The 26,840-nt window shown below is 39.2% G+C and overlaps 1 protein-coding gene across 1 annotated transcript in view; it reads left to right on the top strand.

The window, feature by feature from the left end:
* FAM13B (family with sequence similarity 13 member B) overlaps window positions 1-26,840 on the top strand; it is a 38,108-nt gene that overhangs the window by 6,673 nt on the left and 4,595 nt on the right. The window contains exons 5-18 of the mRNA XM_054389239.1: window positions 2,287-2,444; window positions 9,208-9,249; window positions 12,332-12,467; window positions 12,695-12,718; window positions 16,007-16,074; window positions 17,264-17,318; window positions 17,733-17,880; window positions 20,451-20,516; window positions 21,575-21,785; window positions 23,514-23,643; window positions 24,152-24,233; window positions 24,484-24,713; window positions 25,064-25,147; window positions 26,299-26,394. Coding sequence (XP_054245214.1) covers window positions 2,287-2,444; window positions 9,208-9,249; window positions 12,332-12,467; window positions 12,695-12,718; window positions 16,007-16,074; window positions 17,264-17,318; window positions 17,733-17,880; window positions 20,451-20,516; window positions 21,575-21,785; window positions 23,514-23,643; window positions 24,152-24,233; window positions 24,484-24,713; window positions 25,064-25,147; window positions 26,299-26,394 — 1,530 coding nt within the window. The remainder of the gene's footprint in view (window positions 1-2,286; window positions 2,445-9,207; window positions 9,250-12,331; window positions 12,468-12,694; window positions 12,719-16,006; window positions 16,075-17,263; window positions 17,319-17,732; window positions 17,881-20,450; window positions 20,517-21,574; window positions 21,786-23,513; window positions 23,644-24,151; window positions 24,234-24,483; window positions 24,714-25,063; window positions 25,148-26,298; window positions 26,395-26,840) is intronic.

The following is a 26,840-nucleotide window of genomic DNA, read 5'->3' as shown; positions in this document are numbered from 1 at the left end:
GTGTGTCTTACAGAAGCATGCAGGGTCTCGCACTCCACCTGCTGATCTTATCAGTGGTGGTTCCCTTTGCCAACATTTTTGAATGGTGTTTCTGGTTCTAAGACTTCAAAATATCATCTTGATGTTAGTGGGGAAAAGGATTGAAGTGAGAGAAATAGAGCTGAGTGGAACAAAAATACTCTGGGTCCTAGCACCCAACAGCCAGGATGGCCACAATTGTGTCTGTGTCTCTGATGGTGTCCAGCATCACTCTGTGCCTTTCCTCAACAAATTTAGCTTTGTGAGGTAAAATACCATGTCGTGCTGGGATAAATAGAGAGAGATGGAGAATTGTTAGGGAAATAAAACTACCATTTTGTGATACAACCTTCTTCTGTTGGCAGGTATTTTTAATTCTAGTAAGTTGTGGCATATAAGTGATAATGTATGGAAGAAGTACTTTTTGTATCATCCAAGCCAGGTTCATGGATTATCAATAAAATTTTGGCTCAGATCTTTCCTCAGAAATATGGAAAGCTGTAAACTGAATTTTCTTATATTCAATTGGCCTAAAAAATTACATGTTTTCTTTAAAGAGGAGAAAGGGTAAATAACCAGCAGTTGCTAAGGAGGAAGGTAACAAGAAATACTGAATCTCTAAGGCTAACTATCCCAGAAACCCTTCCTCTAGCAGGACAGGTAAGGCAAGTACTAGGGCAGCTGGTTGCTTCCTCTTCACTGCAGTAGATGCCTCACCCATTGGTCTGGTCTGCCAAGCGTGGGCAGGAAGTTCTGGATGGAGCAGCTTCTGCTCTGCTAACTGTTCCAGCAAAGTGCTGCAGCTTTGCGGTGTTTGCTGTCTGCTCAGCTCTTTGCAGGAGTGTGTCTAGCACTGAGAACTGACACAGCTCTACTGCATGCAGGAAGCTCTTTTGCAGCCTCAGGATGAGGACTTTTATTTTGGGCTTGGATAACAGCTCTTTAAAGTATAGTTGGCTGACCCATACTCTCGTACTTTAAACTGACAGACTCATCTGTGGGTCATGATATCTTTTTAAAAATGGTTTTCCCAAGCATAACAGTCTGTGTTGTGTGTCTTGGGGCTTTTTTGGTTTGTTGGTTGGCTTTTTTGACTATTTGGTTGGTTGGTTAATTGGTTCGGTTTCCCCTACCGTGAGGTTTTTCGACCTGATGTGGTGTCCCTTTAATTTTGTGGTGTCTCCACCAGATGTCAACAGTGCACTTCTGCTGGGTCCTACTCCCTCCCAGGCTGGAGTGGTGAGGGCACAGAGAGGTGGCTGTGCCAACTGTGTGCTGGGGTGGTTGGGACTTGCTCATGTTTCAGTGGCACATCCTCTTGCCATTACAGAGGGAACTCGGGAATAAATACATTTCTTGCCCTAAATGTAGTGCCATCTAACGCATTGCACCCATTTTAGAAACAGAGACACCCTTTCTATGCCTTCTGTGTAATCCTCAGCTTCTGAAGTGTTCATTTTTCTTAATTCAGTGGTTTTGCTTTATGCTCATGTGGCAGATATTATAAAGCATGTTTTCTTGAGGCTGCTGTTACTTTAATTTTTGGGGTTGCAAGTTTGGAAGATCCTTATTCAATCACAGGGGAGCTTTGTAATCAAACAGAGTCACTTTGTTGTCTTTATCTTTGTATGTTTTAGACAGTTGCTTTTTAAAAGGTGACTCTTTTGAGCTGTCAGTTGGCTGTATTGTTTTCAAATTGGCTGTATTTTATTGCTTCAGTAAAAAGGTCTTCTGTGTTTGGAAACAAGGAAAGAAAACCAGACAAGAGGCTTCATGGAAACTTCTCGATGCTCTTGCTCTTATGTTTGTCTTTAAGTATTAACCCAGTACTTTAGATTCTTAGACTTCTGTGTAGCCTTTCATAGAAGGGTGCACAGAAGTGCTACTCACATATGAATAAGGCTGCCTAGAGAATAGAGGAGAATTATCTATTTTAGACTTAGAGCAAAAGAGGTTCTCTGCCTTGTGACTTCAGAGTGGCTGGGATTTTGTTATTTCTTCATTCTGTGTGTGTTCATTTACTGCATCAAAGGGGCTTCTCTTTTGAAACACTGGATAGAAACTGCAAAGGGTTATGTAGCTTTTTAATGATGTGGAATGGATGGTTTTACATAAAAGCAAGTCTAGTGTGCCTGTTTCTCTAAAACTGAATTATGTTCTCTTACATGTACATTGCTTTTATACCTCTCGTGCTCTTCTAATTACCTAGACCTCTAATAAGAACTTTCCAAGCCATTAATTGTGATTACATTTTTTTTTCTTTTTTAGATCAATGATCTCTTAGAAGAGGAAGAAGATGTAAAGCTTGAGCAGTCTGAAGAACTTCCAGAAGATGGCACAGAGAAACCTGTTGAAAGGCCAGCTGTGGTGCATCTAGATATGACAGGGAGTCTCTCAGATTCCAGGAATGTTACAGCATCAACAAGGTGACTTGTTTGTGCCTTGGAGTCTGCAGTTTAGTCTGTTCTGTCTGAGAGAGAGGCTGTTAGGCTTTTGAGATAAGTGGTGGTGTCTACAAGTTGAAGCTTTAGAAGTGTGTGCTGTTCTTGTAGTAGTAAAATCTGGGATAAAAGAACTGTTCCCAAATTCTGCAGAGGAATGTCTGCAGAACTCGGATTGGATTAGCTATGGTGATTTATGCAGAGAAAGTGGAAAAGGGCATATTTCAGTGAAGCTGTGGAATGATATTTAAACAGCAAATTTTGTAGCAGAAATATAAAAAGAATGTGAATATTGGTGGGTGCAAACCCATTCTGTGCCATCTTTCCAGCACTCCCTTTCAGTGGGAAATCCTAGCACCGTTTCTTGTCATGTGCTAGTGAGCAGAGATGTGTCCTTACATAACTCTTTCCTAACCATGTGAGAATTTGTCCAGATTTTTTTTAATTCTGAGTTTGAGGAGATGTTAAATGAGAAAAATACCTTGTTATTGTTATTTCACTAGAGGACAGTGGAATATATTTCATAAATGAATGTAATGAAGGCTCTGTAGATGTGGATACTTCCTGAAAACATTCTAGAGGGAAAATACCAGGGACCAAGAGGAACTTTAAATGACCAAAGTGACTCCCTGCAGATGCACTCCATAGTACAGAGGAAGTGGGAAAGTTGACCATTAATGATTTGTAGGTTGGAATTTAGAGGTTCTAGAAAGGCCTTTAGTAGGAGCAGTGTGGAGAAAATACAAAAGCACTTTAAAGGTGACATTTTGTAAGGTTATATGTGAGACTGTAGAATGTCTTGCTTGCAAAAATCCTGGGTTTTGAGGGTCCAGGAAGTCTTAATTTGAGTTGAAATGAAGACTCTGGATTGTGTAAGCTGACTTGTTAATATACTTGTAAAACACCTAAAGATCCTTCTTCAGTTTGTTTCAACTCTACCAATGAAATTTCTGTTGGAGGCTGGTGTTTCTTTGTTATCTCAGTATAGGATTGACATGACTGGCAACTATGCACAAGTTGAGGTTTAATTTAACTGCTTTTTAGAAAAAAGTTACTAGAAAAACATAAAGAAAGCCAAGGGCTTGCATTGTCCAAGCAGTGTAATGGCTGCTGAAGCTGGAGGGGACCTGTGTTGCCTGCCTAAGAGCCAGACTCTGCAGAGGGACCTTTTAGATGGGCTCTGCTGGTAGAGAGCTGTGAGAAGTTGCACAGAGGCAGTATTGGAGTAGGAGTCAGCTTTCAATTAAAAGGAGGTGCATAAGCTGAAAATCTTACTTCCATTTGAGTACTTATTTGCTCTTGCTTGTAAAACAAGAATTTTACTTGGTTGTAGTACACAAGATTTTACTTTCAAGTCTGCTTCATTTAGAGTTTACATTTTGCAGATAGTGAGTTTTACCTTTTCCCTTCTGCAGCATGTGTTTGGTATGGGCATTGCATGTAAGAACTTGTAGAGAGAGGTGAGGAAGAATCTGTGATAAAAGTGTGACTAAAAGCAGAAGAAATGCAGGGAAAGTCACAAGTAAGTTTACTGCCCGAGTAGTCTCAAGGATGTAGATTTCAGATTGAAATCTGTCCTGCTGATTGGTTGCACGTTTTCTTCTACTTTATTGCAAGTATTTGTAAAATAGAAAATGAGAGAAACATAATTCTGTTTTGTAATTTAAATTGTATTTTAATAGTTCATTATCTTTGCCAACAATGGAGCTACTTAGTTATAGAGTTAAATAAAAAGAAACAAACAACAGTAACAACAAAAAAACCCAAAAAAAACCCAGCAAAAAACCTCCAACCCAACCTCCCCCCAAAAATACACCAAAAAATCCCAATACAAACAAATAAAAACCAAAAAATATTGCTGCAATTGGAATTTCTGCAAAAATGCTCCTTCCACTGGAAGTTTCAGAGCAGTTTAACTCTGCACAGGTATTTAGTTGCTTGTGGAATGTGTAAGCTCAGCAGCAGTGACAAACTCAACATGTTTGAGAGCTTAAATTTGATAGCCTGAAGAGCAAAACATTTTTACTCCTGTGTTTAGGGTTAATTAAAAATTAATAGGCATTAATTATGGTTGTTATTTTACATAATCTGTGGGGAAGGATAAGGAGAAATCCTGGAGAAGAAGAGAAGAATTTGACTGCAAGAAACATTGGGGAAAAAAAATGCAGAGAATGACCAAATATGCTTTAGCAAAATTCTGAACACATTAAATACTGTAAATATGTTTTCCAGACTTAAAGGCTTTCATAGTAGTCACTTAATGGCTTTTTTTCGTTTTATTTTCTTGATTTAAAATAATGATTAGGTCCCCCAGATATTAATGCAGTTTTACTAGGATGTTTGTTTTGACATAGGGCCTGCAGCAGTTTATAAAGGAAAGAGGAGACGAAATAGGACTTTAAATATGATTGCTGCAGCTCCTTAAGCTGCAGTTTTGTTGCCTCTTTGCTGTTGTCAGGTTTTGAGAACTGAATATATTTTTGGCTCTTCATGGAAAGAAAAGAAAGAATGCTGAGTTTGTATGTTCCATGTGTCAAAGACTGGTTATCTTGATTCATACTATGGGGTATATGACCCTCCTTCTAGTGGTTTGGACTATAACTTGCTCGTAATTTTGCTCACTGCCTTTTTTTTCTTCACTTATGCTGTTTGTTCTTTCTGAACTGTATGACCTTCATGCACTGCATGGTGTTAATGTGAGAGGTCTGGTGAGAATGTGCATAATCATTAATGCAGTTTGATTTAGTGACTGCTTGAAAATGGTATTTAGAAGAAACCTGTTGAGTGATCTTGAAGCCTGTTTACTCAGCCAGGGAGCACTGATTCCTTGCACGGGAGTTGACATTGTGTATGTAAGGGAGACATCATATTCTCTGTTATCAGAAGCCTTTTTGCCAGGCTCTTGGGTTTGCTCTCCTGTCTTGGAGAAAAGAATCACTGACTCAGCATTGCAGCTGACTTTTAAGATGTTGAAATAATCACTTACAATCAGTCTTTGTCATTATTCCACATTTTTCATTGCTGTGCTTTGCCAAACAGTATTTGCTTTACTTTTTGCAGTTCATCTCATATATTGTCAGTCAGAAACCTAATCTAAAAACTCCTGATGTGTTCTTTGAGCTTTTCAAAACATAGGAGAGATGGCGAGTAGGAAGTTCTGTAAACAGTTTTTCTATATTAAAAGCACTGACAAGGGCAACAGCCTCACTGCTTCACAGTGATATTTCTGTTAACCCTTTTTTGTTTTAATAGTCTGTGAGGGGTGAGAGGGGAGGCAATAACATTCACAGCAACGAAGTGAGACTAAATGCTGCCCAAATACAACCACTGCCTGAATTGCTGGGGGGAAAAAATTTCTTGTTTTAGTTTAGCACTCTCTTTAACATTCAAATACTTATCCCTCTAGAAGATCTGTGAACGAGACGTTAGGAAAGCTTTCAAGTGTTGATTGGGCAGCTTATTGTCAGGAGTGACCTCATGTTGCAGTCTATTTCTATTTAGACTGCAGGGTTTAGCGCAGCACTCCAGAAGTACAGCCTGACAGGCAGCCATCGAACCCCAGCAAGCAGCATGCACAGCCAGCAGCCAACATCACGCTTTGCTGTTTTCCAAATGAAGCACTTCTACATGAAGTGCTCGTTTGGGATAGCAAAAATAATCAGAATGGCCTGTAAAGTTCTGCTGCACAGGTAAATATATCAAAGCAACATTTTCCTTTCATCTGGTTGCAGATAGGACTTTGTTTAACTTTAAAATGATGTGCGGTGAAATGTATTTTGGAGAGACTGCGAAATGAAATAATGTAACAACTGTGTTTTTTTTTTTTTAATGAGAAATAATAATCTAAGGTCAGTAAATTACCAAAAAAATAACAACTTTGTAATGTTTTCTCTCTAGTGAATGTATTTTTCTATCTCAAGCTATGTTTTTACTAGCACTTTTTATGGATAGACAGACAATGCAGAAGGGATTCTCAGGAGAGGGGGTTAGCATTATGAAACAAAGATGTTTACCTTTCTGTGTCTTGCTGTGTCATGCTGCGTTAAGGCTCTGTGTAGCTGTGTAAATTACAGCTTTTAAAAAGTATCCTTCAGCTGTGGTAGATGGCTTGCGAAGTTGTCAGGTATTTTCAGCCAAGAGCAGCTGACATATTTCTTTCAAAAAGTGGTTAATTGTTGAAGTGATTTAGTTGAAGGCAGAACATGTTCTTTATGTAGTAAGAGGATTCTTCAGGCTTTGCAGTGCTGCTGATTTATGCACCTTTTGCTGAGCACCTCTAAGGCATCTGAAGGTGTTTAATGAAAGCATTGGTGAACCATCCTGTGCTAGGGGCTGAAGGTTATTGCAGACAGACTGAAAATTTTGTTGTGAAGCTTGTCTGAAATCTTTTGGATTCTTTGGAGATGAGTGTGATTCTCCCCACTCTTGACATAGTTCATTATTGTCTCAAGTGATAGAGTAAAAGGATTCCAGGCCATCACAATTTCCTATAAATAGTATTTGTTCTTGTGCCCTTGACTGAATTTCTTTTGCTCTCTTTTTACAGCTAGAGTTGCAGAGTTCTGTGCTCTGCTTTGCTACCCCCCACCCCCCTCCAATTTATCCTAGGGATGACTGAGTCTTAATAGTAAATTGATTTCCTAGTGTACAGCCATGTACTGGAACTTTTAGAAAGTAAGCATACCTTTTACAGCAAGGTTTTATAGAACTTAAAAATACTGAGACTGGATACTTTAAACAAGATTTGTTTGTTTTGAAATCATATTAGTTGTTTTTCTCTGAGGTTCTTGCACAAGTGCCTCCTCTTACCTTGTTCATGAAGCTGAATTTCTGCACAGCTTCAATTTCTATTTTTTTTTTTCCCCAAGTGTTATCAAAACAGAATTTGTTTATCAGAAAACTTAGGACAAAGTAGGAGGGCTGTGCTGAGCTGTGTACAGAAATATCTTCAGTTGTAAACTTTTTCTCACTATTTCTTTGTTTGAAAGAGAAAAAAAATGAAGCAGTTGTTTATTCATGGCTACAGTATCTGGCTTCTCCATCAGGTGTTTTCATATCATGAAGTGACATAGCAATGTCTATTTTGAAATAGCTCAGAGCTGCCTGTTCTGTCAGAGCATTTGGAATACATCTGATTGGGTTTTCACCTAGGCAAACAAACACAAAAATCACGAAGTGTGCTTGATTCAAAATCAAGTTTCCATATTAAAAACAAATAAACAAACAACAAACACCAAAAAAGTCCCAAAACAACCCCCCCAACAACACAAAACGCCCCAACCAACCAAAAAACCCCCAAAACCTAAACAAAACCAAACCACCCCCACCAACTTCTGTAAGCACCTTGCTTCAGTTGTTACATGGTGCTGTTTAAATACAGTGCACTCTGTTGCTGGCCCAAGCTGTCTAGGGCAAAAAGGGCATAATTGTTTTAAAATAAATACTTCAACCTTTCCTTATCAGCAAGTATTTAATTGAAAGTCTTTTATTGCTTGTGTTTCACCTACTTAGAGGAAGAAAAAAACAGAAAGTCTGCTTGAGGTGGTCTAATTATCTTGCCTCTCAGGTAATGGAACTACTAATAAACTTGATAAGATCTAAAAGATACTCCTTGCTGTATTAAAACTGTTGTTGTGTAAGCAGAGAGACTGTCTATATTTTTTTAGCACAAGGAAGGCTGGAATCAGTCAAACTATCTTGCAGAAACCCTACCTGTTCAGTTCTCCAGTGCAATTGCAAGCTCCCTTGTATTTCAAGGTTTACTGTATGCATTCATGAAAATAGTATTTTGGATCAGTGCTGGCTGCCAACAGTATTGCTGCTTGGTAAAGAGTAGATTAAAGTGTTACTTTTCAGATTTTTGATCTTAGTTATCTATAAATTTGTTTAACTCCCTCTTTGCCTCCTAGTTGAAATGAACTTGGTGTTTATTTTTTCTGGAATAAGGCATGTAAGTTGTAACTTACTGCTGTTTACAGTAGAGTTTTATTATTTTGTTCTTTGCATATTTACCATCACTTTGTCTGAAATTGAAGCATTCTGTTTATAATGAGGGAATTTTGAACACATGAATGGAAAGTTGTTGAGGGATCATATATGCCAGTTAATGTACTTGTGTTAGTTGCACTGATTTCTCCCCTTCCACTCTCTCTTGGAGTTTAACATTCAAGGCTCAGGTGGCTTGTGCTGGGAGACTTCCAAATGCTTTACAAATGGCTAGCTCATGTCCCAAAACCTCTGGAAGGGGACCTGCCTTGGGCTTGTAATGTAACTGTCCTTGGAGAGTGCTGCAGATCTGTTGAATGTTGCAGAATAAAGTTATGCAACAGTCTGACAGACTGGGAAGAACCTCTGCATCTGTGGAGGGAAGCAGAGTAATTTGGAATTTGCTTTAGGCAGCAAGGTTAGAATCTGCGTTCTTAAGCAAGGTGTCAGGAAACTGATTTGTATTTCCCATGGGAAAGATGAGAGCTTATAGCTTCATGATATGCTGAGTATTGGCTCTTTAGAGACAGAAATCTGCATTGCTGCCTCTAAAACTTTGTCTCACAATGGCATTCTTTAAGCTTTCTTCATCTAAATACTAAAGGGACTGACAAAAATCAGTCTTTACGTATTTATTCTACCTTTATTAGCCACATTACTTACAGTCTTTGGGTATTTTCTAATTTACTTTTTGTTGACTTCAAGACTTTTATTTAGTGTGATAAGTTTTGCATTGCATTAACTTATTTCTTCTTTATTGCAGTGCTCATATCTCTCCCATAAGTATCTTGCCAGCCTCTGCAGAGTAAGTATAATGAAAATAAAAAATGTTTGAATTATGTTGTTACAGGAATATGCCTAGAAGATATCTCTTCTTTCAAGGACAGGAAATGCAGTAGGTTTGGTGATTACAGTTAGGAATAAACATTCTAGTCTGAAGTATTTCACTGATGCAGGAAAAACCTGATGTCTGGCAGTGGTGTTGACTGCAGGGGCATGAGGAAAAATAAACACACAATTCCAAAGTTAAAAATGGGGTAAAATAGTTAAAGATTCTTACAGGAGGATATTTTAAAGGCCAAATTGTATGCTTTGGCTAAGCAGCACTCAGAGTGGTCTGTTTTAGAAGCAGGCTGTTCTGTTCTTGGCGTATCTTAGGGCATACCCTGTGTCCTTCATCAGGTACTTGCTGATTGACTCTGCAGTTTGTTGCCTTTTGCCTTTTAAGATTACAGCTGTGTTCAGGAGGGGTTCCAGCCAACTGTGCTGAAGTGCTTCCTGCTCCAGGGTTGACACAGGCTGACCTGTTACAGACACAGGATATTACTGTCACATTAATACATTAGGCTTTGAGAAGGATTTGTGTGTAGTTATTAAAAAGTTAGTCATGGTTATGTGGTGATCACTCTCAAAATACTGTTAACGGACTTCCTACTACTTTATGTAAATCTGATGAAATAGAAGATAGTAGGTATAGTAATTTCCACTCCCTTTTGGGGAAAGCTAGTCTCTTTTGGCCTTGAAATACTTGTCATCAAAGATTCCTGTCGTGTGTGAAGTTTACCTCTGCCTTTCTGCATAGTTGATCAATGCAAAAGGAGAGTTCTTAATATAAATTTTCTGTCTTCATTCTTTTTAGCATTTTAGAAAGAACAATTAGAGCAGCTGTGGAACAGCACCTTTTTGACCTGCAGAGCAGCTTGGATAACGATCTGAAACACATACAGCAACACAGACTGGGCTGTAACAATGAAACAAAAAATCCCAGTGGGGATGAGGAAGGATCTAACAACCAGTAAGATATCTGTAGCATCTGTAATGAATTCTGTAATTATTACGTATCTTAACTCTTCCAAAACAAACTACCCCAATTCCCCATTTCAACCTGAAGTAAAACTTAGGACTTCTGTTATTAACTTCAGTTTATCTCATGTTTTAAGCCAAATCAGCTTCCATTTGTTACTAGTAATCAACAACTCGTAAAACAAATATTTCTAGTAGATTTTATTGCTAAAAATGTAAAGTGTAACTGCTTCACTGCTGAATTCTGTGCAGGTAGCACAAGAACTTAGTTTACCCAAATCATTTCATTCTCATCTCACATGTGTTACTTATGACACAGTTTTACTATATAAAAGCTGTTGTAGATGTTGTTTAAGTTTCTTTACCCTATCTTTCCATGTCAATATAGCTGGTTTACTGCTCTGGCTCCCAGTGTCAACCCAACAGCTAAAAATGGATAGAATGAGCCCTGTGGGTCAATTTGCATAGAGGTTCAGCCTTTTTTGATCAGCTTTTACTTTTTATTGTAAATCTTGTCATGCTGTGAGTGTAGTGATTGCCATGGCAGCATTGAGAAGCTGGTACATTTTGGTGCTTTATTAAAAATAAACAGACATGATTAATACCCAAACTCCAAAAATGTGTAGTTAAGTAGGACTTCAGGACCTAAATTCCTTCCAGGCTCAGAGCCTGGAATATGTGAAGTATTCAAAGACTTGAATGCTGTTTTTCTATATCATTCAATCTTAGCTGGTTTTAGAAGTCTTATCTGTGACAAGAGGTCACACTTAAGTTACCAGCTGATCATAAAAGTAGTAATCCTTTCTGGTAATGATCAGTTAAATCTGAGTTTTAGTGTTAGAGACTTAATGTCTTTAAAGCAATTTATAAGTAAGTGGGTAATTGCCTGAAGGATCCTCTTGTAGCTGAATTCCTTCAGTTACAGCTAAGTGCTTTAAAGGCTGGCTGACTTCACAGGAGTGGAGGCTAGAAGTACCATCACTACAGGTTTGAAACCAATATCCTCCCCTGGCATGGTGACTATTCCAAGTGCTTCTGATCGCCGTTCCACTGTGGATTAGCTGTAATAGAGGATACATGATAGTGTTCTTGGAAGAGGTCATCTGGGTCCTTTAAAGCAGTACCACCACCAGACTGTGCACCAGCCAAGCACATAGTTAAAGAACTAAAAAAATGCAGTGATCAGGTGCAAATTTCTTACAGCTAACTTAAAATAAATGCCATACTTCAGAAAAGGGAATTAAAACAATAGTTTCCAAACCCTTCTGTTTAGTATCTCTCCATCTAAAGAGGAGGAGCATGGGTTTTCTTAGAGTAGTTTGGAATTCCTTGTAAGCACACAGGAGGAAGACCAGAAAGTCAAAGGCTTGTGATGAATTATGGATTCACGTGGTAACAGGGGTGGTGGCATGTAAAGAATATTTGGACATAAATAGGGTGTTAGTCTTAATCTGGTTGTCCTGTTACAAGCCTTAAATCAAATTCTAGGAAGATTACATGCTAGAAATACCAGGATTTCTCACTGGAGGGGAACAGTGACACTAGCTGTAAACTAGCTGCTTCAGTGGTGAGAGGAGTGTAGCTACTTCTTCCAGTTGTGGTAATTTCCATATGTCATTGCTTCTGGTCCTTGATGCTTTTATTCCTTAGTAAGTGGGGGCTGTATGCCCAACCTTTAATCTAACAGTTAAAGTAGCACATTTTCATACATCTGTCACTCAGTGTTGTAGAAAATCTCAGGAGTGTATCTAAACTACATAATCACATTTGCCTGCAGGCGATTGGAATTGTAGATATTACCAGTATCTTTGTCAGTGTAATCTGGTTGAAGTAAACTCTGGTTTTTTAATACTGTTTAAGGTTAAAAAACTACCAAGAACAACAGCACAGAATCATAGAATAGTAGGGGTTGGAAGGTACCTCTGGAGATCGAGTTCAACCCCCCTGGCAAGGCATCCTCACAATAAAAAAACAAAACAATAACAAACTCCCCAAACAAACCAATAAAACCCCAACCAAAACAAACTGTTTTCTTTTAAAGGTGGAACAACAGTTTGCTAAAGTCTTTCTGTGCTTCTGCTTAGGAATGATGTTAATGAAGATAATGACACTGGTAGCAGTGAGAACACAACAGACTGCTCTGAAGTTTTGGGTTGCACTGATGTAGATGGTGAAGCTATGAAACATGATACTGTAACTGAGGAAGAAGAAAGCATTCAGGTGAGCGGAAGAGCCTCCTATGTATGAAAACCATAAATTGGTTTGACTTGAGCAAAGCATTTCAGAGATCCAGGTTTCCCTGATAGCTGTGATGTAGCTTTACATGGCGCTGTTGCTTGGTGCCTTCTTTCCTATGCATGAGTCATAGACCTGCACAAAGAAATGTTTGTGTCCTTTGTGCAACTTGGTTGGAGCCTGACTGATATTTTTCTATTGATCTTTCACAGGTACCAGCCCTTCCTTCTGCTCAGGTAAGTTGGAGGTATCAGAAAAGGAAGCATAGCACTGGTTAGGACAGCATCTGAGGAGCAGCAGAACTAGAGCTGTGCTTGTGGCATAGCCCACAGTTAGTCACAACTTTTACTGAGTCAAGAAGGGGTGGAAGTAGCAGTCACCTTAAGACTGCAGCCTCTGGACTATCTCTGTGCTAAGGTGTGTTATGTAATCAGCTAATTTTACAGGGTTTTTTTTCACTGTTTCTAGTTTCTTTTGTGGTAAGCATAGACATCCTGTGTGTTTTTTCAACACGTCTTCCTCTCCTTTCTACTTGAGTTCTTCCTGTTGGAGCTCTTTGCTTAGAGGTTTGAATTCTGCTGCACTGAACAGCTTGTGTCTCTCCATACTGATGTGTCCACATAGAATTCTTACACTTGAGGTGTTCAGTAAAGGAAAAATGAAAGAAAATTAGATTTGGGAGCTCCTGAAGAGGTTCCACACTTAATGGTGGCATTTTGTAAAGTATCAGGATTCACCATTTGTATTCCAAAGCAGAAAAATGTGTCTAGAGCTGCATGAGCACATCTTAGGATGTGACGCTGACCTATTTTGCTCAAAAAATACAATTTTGATGGTACTTGAAATTGCTGTCGAAGTTCAGAAAGCAATTCTAGGTGTTGAAATAATTATTTGCCCTATACAAAAAACATGCTTCAGCCTTCTTCTGAGCTGAAAATTATTACATCTTTACATAGCACAAACCTTCACATTTGATCGTAAGTAGGGCCTGAACTTGTAATGATGGCCTGAACTGTGCCAGCACTTTTTCTTAGCAAGCAGACACGAGTCTCTCGTTTGGGTAACTTCGTGTGGTCCAGCAGTCCTGTAAAATATGTGCTGACAAAAATGAAATCAAGTAGAACAGTAATATGCAAGAGAATATAGTTTCTACTGCTCTGTATGAAATAGCACATATGCAGCTGTCAAATAAGCTCCTCTAATGAAAAATTCGATTCTATAGTTCCCTGTTTTTTGGGTAAAGCTTCTGTCATAAATCTAAATGATGGATTCTGTGGGTAGGGAGATTTGCTAAACACACAGAGAACATTCTGCAGTAGTTTTTAGCTTCTTGCCTGTGAGTTCATAAATCTTTCCGAGGGTTTCCTGAAACATAACTAGATGAGCAAACCTTTTGTTAGCAGACTTAAATTAACAGGAAGAATTTAATGGGTCTCTGAACTTGAAAAGATAGGACTGGATGCCTTAGCATAGTGAAACTGTGAGTCTGTCTTGTCTGGAATCTGTGTTTTTATTAAACCAAAATGTTTCCCTAGCACTTTTCGCTATTGTCATGTATTCTTCTCCTAGCCTTCTGTTTGCTTTCACAGATCCCTAATTACTCTTTTGAATCACCTAGTAAGCCAAATTTTTTCAATGGCTTCCACTCAACTAGCATATTGGTTTGAAATCCTCTTCTGTAAAATGGAATCTTATGGAATGTATTGATTGCCTGGATTCTTTCCTGATTCATTAGTCCCAAATCTTGTTATTAACAGATAATTAGGTTGTTATTCTGTATCTCAAAATGCACAAACAATGATGTTGAAAATTAGATGATATTTTATGCAGTTCAGGTGAATGCTGTGTTTGCAAGAGCTCTGTTGAAAACAGAGGGGGCAGAGTTCTGTGTTTCTGCCATGGCTTTTTCTGTCTGTTGTAAGTCGTCTTTTTATTTGTAGTGTTTGCTTTAGGTTTTCAGTCTTTTGACAATGAAAGCCTTCAGAAGCAATAGAGTGCAACTCCTAACACTTTACTTTCTCCTGAAAATGTATGCTGAGCTTTAGAAATCAAAATTCAGAAAATACTTATGTGGATAGAGAAACAAAAAAATGCAAATTGGTGGCTTTTCAGTGGGTTTTAGGCAGTGGTTTCAAAGAACAGCTGAGAAATGGGAATTGCACTTCTTAGGAAGTGTGTGCACTTCAGGGGTCCAAGTATGTTACTGTGCTAATATAAAGGGGAACATGATGCTTGGGAGTGCAGAGTCATATATAGATGTGTATTGTTGTCCTACCTGATGTCATTCTTAGCTTTTTTTGCTTTTCTAGTTTTTGATATCAGTAGTAAGGTTGCATTCTGGGGTGAAGTTTGGGTTTTTTTCAGTGTTAGTTTCTACCTTCTTTTTGTTAATGCACCGTTTCAGATGTTTTTGGAGAGTTTTCTCTTTTGAAGAGATGCTAAAGAGAAAGCACTGATTCTGCTGTAGGAAAGGAATTGGAGAGGGTCATGCAGGGCTGTAGGAAATGAACAATGTGCACGTGAGCTCTCCTTTGGGACTGAAATGGAAGCATAAGCAGCTGTTTCCAGAACTACAATAAATGTGACTATGCAAAGCTTGCACAGCTCATCTCCAGGATGGAAATTATCTGCAAGAGTATGACAAATGCACTATAATTAAAAATTGCTTCCTGGAATTGGAATTTGACTTGAGGACTGAAAAAAATGTAAACAGAAGAATGGAATTTTGCCTGAAAAGGGTGAATATTAGTCAGCAGGGTAAAACTGGCAGCTGTTATTTATATTTGAACTCTCAGGGTAACTATTTTATATTCACACACTTGAAAGCTCATTTGTGAGAACTTCTTGAAGTCTGAAACCAAATGTAATCTGCTGGTCTGGAAAATGACATATTTTATATTTAAAATGTCTCGTATTCCCCCCAATAAGATAGGAAGAAATCAAGTGCTTCAAGTCTTCTTGTGCCAACACTTAGTGAACAAAACAGTGGCATGTATTCATCTGAACTTGTTTAGTGAGGTGGTGTCATAGAAATGCCTGCATTTCTTCATCCCCTCCCAGTTCTGCTGCTGCTTTATTTAGTAGCAGGGATTAGTGCCTCCTTTTAGAAAGTCTGTCAGACTTGTTTCATTTCACATATGCTGAGCACAAGTCCACATCCCACTCTGTTATTTTCCAGACTAAGATACTGCCATCATTTAGTCACCCCAAGCTTCATGCTGTGATTGACAGTTTGATTGACAGTTTGCAGTAGAACTATTTCTGTTAATATTTAAAAGAAATAAGTAAAAATCTGAAGACTTCCATCAGTCATTGCCTTGGCTTCTAGTGATGAAAGCACCTAGGTAGTGGCCTGACTTTAGATATAAAAATACTGCATGTTTAGAAATACAATTTCCACCCTCACACAAGAAGCTGTGTCTTAGTTCCTGAGGGTATTTTCGTGGCCAGAGATGGTTCCAGAAACAATTTTCAACCCAGGATGCCTTTCCTCAATCTTTTCTAAACATACTTTTTGCCAACAGACTGCAGACGTATTATTGGAACCATGTGATGAAGATGCAGATGTTGATGGAGAAAATAATAGTGAAGGGTACGTTTTGCTTTTGTCACTTAGATGGCAGAATGTGTAAGTTCAGTTTTGACCTGTAAGTGTACCAACCTGGTCATTTGGGACAACAAAGGGGGTTGGACTAGATGAACTTTGGAGGTCCCTTCCAACCCAAACCATTCTATGATTTTATAAGGGAAGTGAAACTAAACACGCTGAGGGAGCTGGGGTTGTTCAGCCTAGAAAAGAGGAGGCTCCAAGGAGACCTAATAGTAGCCTTCCAGTACCTGAAAGAGGCCTACAAGAAGGATGGAGAGAGACTGTTTACAGAGGCCTACAGTGAAAGGACGAGAGGCAATGGCTTCAAACTAGAGAAGAGCAGATTTAGGTTGGATGTTAGGAGCAAGTTTTTGTTCCTAGTAGCAGTAGTGAAACACTGGAACAGGTTGCCTGGGAAGGGGGGTTGTGGCCTCATCCCTGGAGATATTCAAAGTGAGGCTCAACAGGTCTGGGCAACCTGACCTACTTTGAGGATGCACCTGCTTACTCCAGAGGGGGTTGGACTAGATGACCTTTGGACGTTCCTTCCAACCCAGACCATTTTATGATTCTAGGTAACTTCTCACATGTGTAAACAGAGGATAAGGTGGAGTTACCTTTTTATGGTGATGATATGAAAGGTATATCAGTTTATGCCCTTCAAACAGAAAACAAATAGAAGCCTACGTGTATATCTTGTTGTTTTAATGAACCACCCTATATTCTGGGCAAGAGAAGAAGAAAAAAGTTATTTTCTTTAAAATATTTTGGCATATTTTATTGCTTTTAATGATTGAAGAATTAATGCTACTAAAAGTGACTATAAGTATACTTGCAGCTTAAGTTCAGCACTGATTGAAATTTCAGTTTGAGTTTAACTGACTTTTTAAAAATATTTCCTCCCAGTTTGAAAATAAAGGACTGAGGTGGTTTTATTTTCAGCTTGGTCCATGTGCAGTGATTTATGTGCTTCAACTTGAAATTCTGTGGAGAGCAAAGGGGGGTGGGGAGAGGAAGGGAAAAATAAAGGCAATGTAACTTTGTTAATTATCACCGTACGGAAATACATTGTGTATGTGCTAAAACTGGACCTAGGGTATGTAAGAATACATTGTGAAGGGAATGCATGGTATTTACTGTCCACTAACAACTTGTATTTACAATAATAACTTGGTCTCTGTCTTCTTTTCAGGCAAAATAGTTTATTACTTGGTGGCAATGACAGAATATCTCCGGAGATGTTGCTGGTAAGATTGTGATTCCATTTATATACAGATACACAGCAGCTTAGGAACTGAATGAAATATAGGAAAAACCCCAAGCAATATAACTTTTAAAAACGTTCTCTAGGGTTGGCCTGCTGCAAGGTTTGCAAAACCTCTGCTAGAGATCTCATCATCAAACTTTTGGTAGCAGAGCATGCTTGCATTTATGTATCTCTTGTAAGGACTGTTTGTAATGCAAGTAAATGACTGCTGCTGGGAGTGCAGGGAAACTTGTTTAGAATTCTTGAATTAGGAAAGAAGAGGAATTTTTAAATCTCACTTTCCCATACCTCTCACTCCCTAAAAATTTCCAGAACTGCTGGAACTGTCACTGGTGAGATACCTGATTTCCTGTTGTTAAATAATAAAAAAGCATCTTCTGTTATTTAAATGCAGGATTCAAGTAGCAAGACTTGTGATCTTAATGCAAATACTGATTCAGAGGTGTTGGGGGATGGCAGCGTTAATGTTTCTGAGGAAGCTCTGAGTGTCCAAGTACCACGTCTTGATCTGAAGAATGTATCTGATGGTGACAAATGGGAAGGTAATTTTCACCTTTTAGCTCACTATATAGTTAGCTAGTAAGGACAAATAGAACATCTGTCAAAGCAGAAGCAGCAAACAACTTAAGCTTCTTTTATTTCAGTTCCCATACACTTGGTAAGATCAACCAAGCCACAGCATAGGTCCCATTTTGTTTTAGAGCTATCTGCAACTTAATTAAGAACCTTAAATAAAAAGGTAAAATAAAAATAGTCAAAGGAGCAGCTAACGAAACCAAAAAAGCCCAAGTTTCATAGTAGAGGTGATTGGGGATTTTTGGTGTTTGTTTCTTGGTTTTTGTTTTTTTTCCAGTGACTCATGGTTTCCAGGATGCTGAGTCTCAAGTCCTTAAAAACATTTTATCTGATTATATATGAGTTCATATTCACTCTGTGTCTTGTTTTGTTTTTGTTATTCTTAGATGTAAGCTACTGAAGTTCTAATACTAGCTCAATTTGACTTGAAATCCCTCAACTACTAAACACAGCAATTGTTATTTAATTTGTTCTGATAAATCTGGTGGTGGTTTTGTTTTAAATATCAGAAATGTCAGATGTTGGCTTTCCTTGTCATTGGACAACTTGAAACAGCTCTTTCAAATAAAAGTTAAAGTTGCAGTTAGATTTTGTTTCTGTGCCCCTTATCCCTCCATTGGTTGGATTTTAGGCAAAGCTAAATGTTTGAAAGATGATTTTCTCTCAGGTAGGGTTCCTAATGGTTGTGACCTTATTCTTCATGGCCTTCCAGGTTTAGCAAGCTCTTAAGCAAAGCTGAACTTTGCTCACATGTCTGGTAACAACTGTTTAGACTTTCGCTTTATTTGTGTGAAAACATAATCCCTTTGTAACCAGAGCAGAGCACTCTTGTCAATATCATCTTTTATGAGTACTTATCTTTATATGTGTTCCCTGTATCCTGTTTCCTCTGCCTGGTATTGATACCCTGAATCATCACACCTTAAAAAATACAAGTGATACAGTTTGCTAAAATCCTGTGAGCTGCCTCTGACAGTGCAGTGGCCACAGCCCACTTGTTTCCAATTGTAAAAACTCACAAATAGGCCTTGGTGCAGATTGACTACAGAGGGGCCAACAAGCTGTTGCAGTGACAACCACTCTTTGAGATGCCTCTAAGTGTCACAGTCAAATGTTAGTCAGACACTGGTAACAAACAACAGCTGCACTTGTGTTTGCTGTGTGATAGGAATTAAAGCTGGTGATGTATACCTGGAACATGTGTAGTTCAGACAGGCAGCTTGTAGCTGTCGCATGTCAGCACCTAAGGCTTTGTCGTGGAGGTCAAACAGTGATAAGTTACTGTCAATTGACACCAGTGCTGACTTGTTTTCCAAATTATTGCCTGCATGACTCCATACTTCCCTTTTAACCCTTTTATAAATGATGAGGCTTGCAATTTATGATTGGCTTGTTTAGGTTTGCAGGTTTGCTGCTTGGCCTTCTTGAGTTCTAGCAAACTCTGCCTTCAGACTGTGTCACATCATAGAGAAGTCCGTTTGCAGGCACCTGAAGACACTGAGTCCAGATTTTCCTTCTTGTTGCCCAAGTTAATAACTTTAGACCAAGTTGGTTGTTCTTAAAAAAAAAAAAAAAAGAAACCAAACCAAAATCCTGCTTATGTTCTTAGTGTTTTAGTTACATTAATTGCTTACTTGCACATTCCATTCATGACATCTTCTAATTGTGTTAATCTGGTTTAATATCTATTCTCAGAAGGTTTGTGGCTTCCATTTTCATTATTTCCTTAAACCTGCTCATAAAAGTTGCTTTGGTTTGAATTAGCTAAATAGCTTTATGGCCCTTTCCTTTGAAAAGGAAGTGGCATATCTGTATATAAATTTAGATATTAAACTTCTCAGTAGTAAAATGAGGATATTTTGCAAGAGGTGTTATTTCATTGCAAAGTATTTTAACTTTGGCTGTTCTCCAGGCCTTTTTAGAATGGTTATTAGGATCTCAGCCTTCCAAGGCACTGCAAGTCCCTGTGGTGTTCCACTGAAGCAGATTGGCTTTGTAAAGAAATCTACAGCAGTCCAAATCTTATTACAAGATTTGGGTTATTAAAGCCTATGTGACAGAAAACTTAAAGGCCTGTTTCCAACAGAGTTCTTGAAAACATCAAATGCTTGCTGGCTTAAGGAGAAATGCAGATCAGTTAATCTGTGTTTCTGAGTCCTTTCTCTGCATTTGTCCTGCTTTTTGGAAATCACCACCATCTGTATTATTGACAAGCTGTGGGCAAAACCCGTTTGGAACTTGTGTTTTGTTAATGTGAGGCTGCACGAGGCTCTCACTAAACTCCAGCAAGCCTTTACTATTGTGGTGTCAGTTCTTTGTAAGCCTTTGCAGTAAAGAGTTGAGATTTGCTGAGGACTGAGCATCCTTACCTGCCATGGGAATTGCCTGGAAGCTGAGAGTGCTCAGGGCCTGGCCCAAGAGCTGGGCTGTTTTCCCCGGGTACTGTATCTTCCTGCTTTACATGTTATGTATGGTTTGTTCTGACTGTGCTGTGTGTTCACTTTAGTATTTTTGCCATTCTTTTTCATTTTATTAGCGCCATGCCCTATCACTTTCCCCCTCATTGATTTCAAAACAATGCATCTGCAGAGAGAAGGGGAGGGTAAGTATGGTTCGCCATACGTTCAGTTATTATGGTTTGCTTTCAAATTAACCCTTCACCTGCTGTCCCTCATCTCTTGGGAATGTTCTGATCTGCAAGCTTTTTGATTTACTTTTTTTTTCAGTTCTAAAAGATCCCCTTCGTGTATCTTGTGCTGTGCAAACAGGCAAGATTATAGCTGAAAAACAAACCAAAAAAGCCCAGTAACTCTTAAGAAATGTACAGTGGAAAGCAGGTACAAGGGTTATATTTTTTTTGAAGATTACTTTGTGGGTTTTATTGTTGTTCTGCACACTTTGAACCCAGTTTTCAAATTTCTGATTTGAACTGGAAAATAAAGGCAGCTGTCGGAAAGGAAGAGGGGAGGGTGGGATTTTGAAGTGCTTGGAAGGCCATGTCATCTTTTTGGTAGCAAGAAAACCAATTCTGAGAAATGTAAGGAATGTTAGCAACTCACTTTTTATGAGGATTAAAAACAAAAAATCAAATGATTGTTTTGGAATCCCCTGCCTAAAAGAAATCACCTTCCGCAAATTAAGAAATCTCTTTTTCTCAGTGGTGTCAAGATGGATTTAAACTTAACAACCCAACAACATTCCTTTAAAGAGCAAATGGGTGTGGTACCTAAAGAGATATTGTCAGGCTTACCTTCTTCAAAACCAAGAGAAGAGTCTTTCAAAGTACATGCACATGGTATGAAAATCAATTTCCACAGCCAGATGTTGCAATGGACCATAAATATTCTTCTAACTGCAGATTTCTGCTGAGTAAATACAGCTCTTTTACACTGCTGAACTGTTCAGAAATGCAAGATACACTTTGAAAAAGGGATCCTAGTGTGCATACTTCATTTCAGTACCTTTTTCTTTCAATTGTCATACGACAGAATTTGTAGCTTTCTGATGTATTTCACTGTTTTGATTCACTTTGTGTACGACACCACATCCTTTATAACATACAAGACTAAGCATTGGGTATGCATTTTTGTTTCCTTTGGCTCTTGTTTCTGATTCTCTTACCAGAGAAGTACCATTTTCTCTCCTTTTTTTATCTTCTAGATCCGTTTCCTGCTTTCAAGTCTTGGCAGGAGGACAGTGAGTCTGGAGAAGCCCAGCTTTCCCCGCAGGCTGGGAGGATGACTAATCATCCGCTGGAAGAGGACTGTCACCCCGTACTGTCACACCGCAGCCTGGACTTTGGGCAAAGCCAACGTTTCTTACATGATCCAGAAACCTTAGATCCTTCATCCAAAGCACTTTCTTTTGTGAGGTAAGGACTTTCATGCAGTTTGCTGGCTGTTGGGGCAGCAGGTGTTACTGCCAGTATGAAAATAGAGCTGTTGAAGAACCTTGTGGGCTTTCATGATAAGAATTAATTGAAGACCAAGGTCAAACTTAGCATTGTGTGGCCATTTGACTGTTCTGCCTGCCCAGGAACTGACACAGTGAGGCAGACCAGAGGTTCATCTGGGGTGGTATCCTGTCTCTCTAAGTGGCCACTGGCAGATGCTGAGGGGAATAGTGTAAAAATAGGGCAGGCTTGCACAGATTTCCCTGGCATTTGGTCAAGGGCTTCTGACAACCTGCTGTGATGACACTTCCTGGGCTGAAGACAGCATTTATATCCTTTGTTTACCAGTCTTTACTGGACTGCTGACCTGTGATTTCATGTAAGTTTTGGGCTGTGTATTTTCCCAGTGGTATGAATATCTGTTTTCTTGTTGCATAATTGTGTGTTATCAACTCCCAGTAAGGACAGCCAGCTTATACAAACCATTGCAGCTGAAGTATGCAGTGATGGTCTGGGCAGACTCTCCATGTGGGCTGTGGAAAGGGCATTCAGAAGGGTTATGGGAAAGGAGCAGCTGTTGGAGGGAGAGGCATGGGAGAGCAGTGCAGTGAAGAGATGGGGCTCTTAGTGCAGGTTGTCTCCTGCAGATTTAGAGGATTGGGTCTGTTTTGACCCAGTGTATGAAAACAGAGTTGTAACTGAACTGCAACCTATTTGTGTGACACTGGCAGCCTGACCCTCCACAACTGTAAATAACTTGTGACCTGTATTCTCTACTACTGTTACTATGCAAGGGAATTCAAGAAGAATTTCCATGCTTGTTAGGGAAGAAATAATCTCATGAAAATGAGAACATCTGGGACATGAAAGACTGAGTTTAGAATCTCCAGTTCTGTCTGACAAAGATTTATAGATGCAAAAAGATTGCCCAAGTTTTCTCCAGTTAGCCATAGAAAATGGCCAACAAGTGCTGGTAAAATGATTTAGGAGACTGCCCTGATTGCTCTTCTTATTTTGAAGCCAGTAAGGATCTTCACTAGTAGATTATTAGATTAATGTTTCTAATGCGTTGGGCTGCATATTTGTCAGTAGCTGTGTTAAGGGATGTTTAGTCATAAGTGTACTAGAAAAGTCTGGTCAGCCTTGAAATAAAAAGGCTTCTCATGAGCTGCAGTTGTCAAGGAGCTGAACAAGTGCTAAAGATGAATTGAAACTAGAATCACATACTCTAGAAATACAGACCAACAGATGGGGCAGATGTTTTTAGATCAGTATCTTAGAACTTGCCTAAGACACTTAAGTGGAGCAGTCTTATTACCAGGGACTGCAGCTTCTAGCCTAGGCTTTATTCTGTGCCCAATACTTGGCGTACTGAGTATCTAGTAACTTAGGTAAGCAGCTTAGCTTAGAAATCTGAACTGTTGTAGGCACAATGGAATTAACAGTACATTGGTTTATTACACTTGAATTTCAGATGCTGTTTTTCTGTATTGCTGAAATTGGAGAAGGGAAAAATAGCACATCAGATTTTGAAGGCAACAGATAAACATTTTGATTCAGTAGTAAATAGCTTTGACTGAAAACCTGTAAAGAATGGATTATGAACTGCAGAAAAACGTTGAAATTAGCCAGCTGCTACTCAAATACATAAGTTGTTGGCACTCATTTAATTACTTAATTGACATTGAAACCCCACTTCTAATACAGAACACGAAGAGGATCCTTTAGCTCAAAAGATGACAAAAGGGAAGACCGGACACCTTATCAGCTTGTCAAGAAATTGCAGAAAAAGATAAAGCAATTTGAAGAACAATTTGAAAAAGAAAAAAACAGTAAGGTGAGTTACCACCTGTGAATGTACTCAGCTGTACCTTGCAGCCCTTTATCCTAAGTTCCTTGTGTAGCTCATCACTGAATAAACTGGGGCCACAAATGAGAAGAATTTTGTTAGACACTGCAAAGGTGAAGTGAGCAACAGCAGTACCAGAAAACCTGCCATGATGCCTGAGGCCAAGGAAGGGAGAGGGCATATCAGATGGGATCTGTCTTGCTTGAAGTTTTTCACAAGTGTTGCCCCTTATAGAATCATGGAATGGTCTGGGTTAGAAGGGACCTCTGAAGGTCATCCAGATGCCCCCTCTGCAGTAAGCAGGGGCATCCTCAACTAGATCAGGTTGCCCAGAGCCCTGTTGAGCCCTGAGATCTGATCTGGTCCTAAGAGTGGCATCCATGTTTCTAGTCAGATTTGCTGTCATAAACGTTACCAGACCTTGACAAAAGCATTTACAAACCAGATGTAATGTGTTTGGTTTCATTACATGTCATTTGTTTGTGTTGCTTTCCAGCCCTCCTACAGTGACATCGCAGCCAATCCAAAGGTTTTGAAGTGGATGACTGAACTTACCAAACTGAGAAAGCAAATCAAAGGTAAGAGGTGCTACAGCTTCACCAAATCATCTATGTCACTGAAATGGACAAGTCAGTCAGTAAGATTCCACAGGACAGTACAAATGCAGAACTATTAAAAAATCAAATTCAAATTATTCTCATTGCTTTGGTTTTAGTTCAGTGGAGGAGAAACTGCTTGTGCAGACTGTTCTGTTCCTGTGTTTGCAGTTAAATGAACTGAGAGTGGTTTCTTTTAAACCTTTGGCTTGAGTAATTTTTCTCCTTTCAGATGCAAAGCAGAGGAGTTCAGATGGAGAATTCATACCTCAGCCACGTCCACGAAGTAACACTCTTCCAAAAAGCTTTGGTTCCTCCCTTGACCAAGAGGATGAAGAAAACGGAGATGAGCTGCGTGTTGTGCAGAAAGAGAAGAAGCCCACCAAGGAAGCTACACTGGAACTCATTTTGAAGAGGTTAAAGGAAAAACGAGTGGAGAGATGTTTGCCAGAAGATATAAAAGTAAGCAGAAGGTTATGGGGAGGCTAACAGAGGGAAATAGAGCACTGTTGGACATTTCAGGTATCATTTCATCAACAAAATGATGCCTCTGTCTATCAGCCTTTTAGCAAGCCTTTGTATTTCAGGCTCTGTGGGGAAGTGATCAAGATGAACCATTTTCCTTGCTCACTCTTTGTTAAAACACTTACAAATATGTGCTGACAATATTGGACAGCTTTAAATGGATGAAGGTGGGATGTATGATTATTAACTCCACTAAGTTTGGCTAAGGCATCTGTGTAGCTGATAATGTAGAAACAAATTCTTGAAGTGACTTGTGTTTGACAAGGTGTGACTTATTCTTCTGACAGAAAATGACAAAGGACCATTTGATAGAAGAGAAAACATCTCTCCAGAAAAGCCTCCTCTATTATGAAAGTCAGCATGGACGGCCGGTAATGCTTGGTTTCCTTCATCAGAACATGTTGGGGTGTGCACAGACAGCAGGCACTCCTGTGCAGTAGTAATACTAGAATGTGATGCTGCTCCTGGTTTTATTTGTTCTTCTCCAAGACATAAAGTTATCTACAGGCTTCCATGTTGCCATCAGAGGAAGCTGCTGCATTCACTTCTATGAAGATGTCTCTTACTAGGCACTTCTCCCACAGCTCAGTAGATTGTTGAGTTTGCACAGTAATTGGTGTCATTTGGTGCCTTGACATGTCTATGAAGCCAATGTTGAATTTTCTGAGAGAAGGCCTGAAATGTTCTGGATTTCACAAAAACAGACAGGGAAAGATTTTTTAACTTCTTTTTTTCCCAAGTCTGTGACATCTATCTTCAAGAACTGGAGATATGGAAGCTAGAGTGAGTGACTGGCAACTAGTGCCTGAAGTGCGTGGTTTTTTATCTTGGACAGTGATCAGCATCACCAGTCCAGTCACGAGATCTTTCCAGTTCCCATTCCATCAGCCTTCTGGACTTGGCACATTAGCTTTATAATCAGCACTGCTGTATAAACCTGACCAGGCCTTGGAGCATAAAAGCCAAGAAGAATAATTGTCTTGGAGATGGTGGTATGCTTCTACAATCCCTGTAGGGAACAAATGCCAGCACCTGCTCAGCAAAGTATTTAAGATTGATTATGTTTGAGTACACAGTGGCCAAGAGTGAGAGTAAATCTCGTGTCAGACAAATTCTCTCTGCAGTTCCATCTCTTCTTTTCCCCCCCTCATTTTTGTAGAACCATCCTCATTGCTAGGCACGCATTCTTTTCTCTCAGGTCTTGGTCCCTGGTTTGCCTCTTTTGCCATAGATATTTAAAAACAGAGTTTGCTTCTACTGAAGCTCCCCTAACTTTTAGAATGTCTTTAAAACTTCTTTCTGAAAAATACAGGGAGTTAAAGTATGGAGAGAAAAAAAAAAAAAGGAAAAAGCATCCTTTTACTCCCCTTTATCTGCATCAATCCAATTCCATAGACACAATTTAGTTTGCTGTTCCTAGCTGGAATGTACGTAGCCTGGCATGCGAAGCATACTGCTTTGTGTTTGCTTGTCTATTACTGAGTGATTGGTATAATTAATTCTGTGGTTTCTCTGCCTTTAGGTTACTAGAGAAGAAAGACATATTGTGAAGCCACTTTATGACAGATACAGACTTGTAAAACAAATGTTAACTAGAGCAAGCATTACTCCTATTCTTGTGAGTAAAACAAATGCTATTTCTTTTTATTTTCCCCCCACTTTTGAACTGCTAGGCTGCCTTTAGAAGAGCTTAAAAAACAGCTTTTCTTGTGGAAGGTACAAGATGTTGTTGTCACTGTACTTGAGGCATTTGGTTTACTGCTGAGAGCAGAGCAGTTCAAAGCTGGCTGTGACCTTGGTGGCTCTTAGGAAGTAAATGGTTCTCGGTGGAAGTAAATAAGCAGTTTTAAGTTGCTGTGTCTGAGGCATTCCCAGGTCATTAGGTATGGATCACCAGGGCATAGTGTACTTTTAGTCCTCCCAAGAATAGTAACAGCAGTTGCAATGAAGCAGCCTCTCTTCTGTACTGCAGGTTGCTGTCACCAGAGGCATGAGTGCCAGGGGGCCATGAGAACCATTTCGTCTCTTCATCCTGCCCTGTATGAGACATGTTACCAACATCTG

The sequence above is a fragment of the Indicator indicator genome, chromosome 18 (genome assembly GCF_027791375.1).
Source record: "Indicator indicator isolate 239-I01 chromosome 18, UM_Iind_1.1, whole genome shotgun sequence".
Lineage (NCBI taxonomy): Eukaryota > Metazoa > Chordata > Aves > Piciformes > Indicatoridae > Indicator > Indicator indicator.
This window is presented reverse-complemented; position numbering and strand designations above follow the sequence as displayed.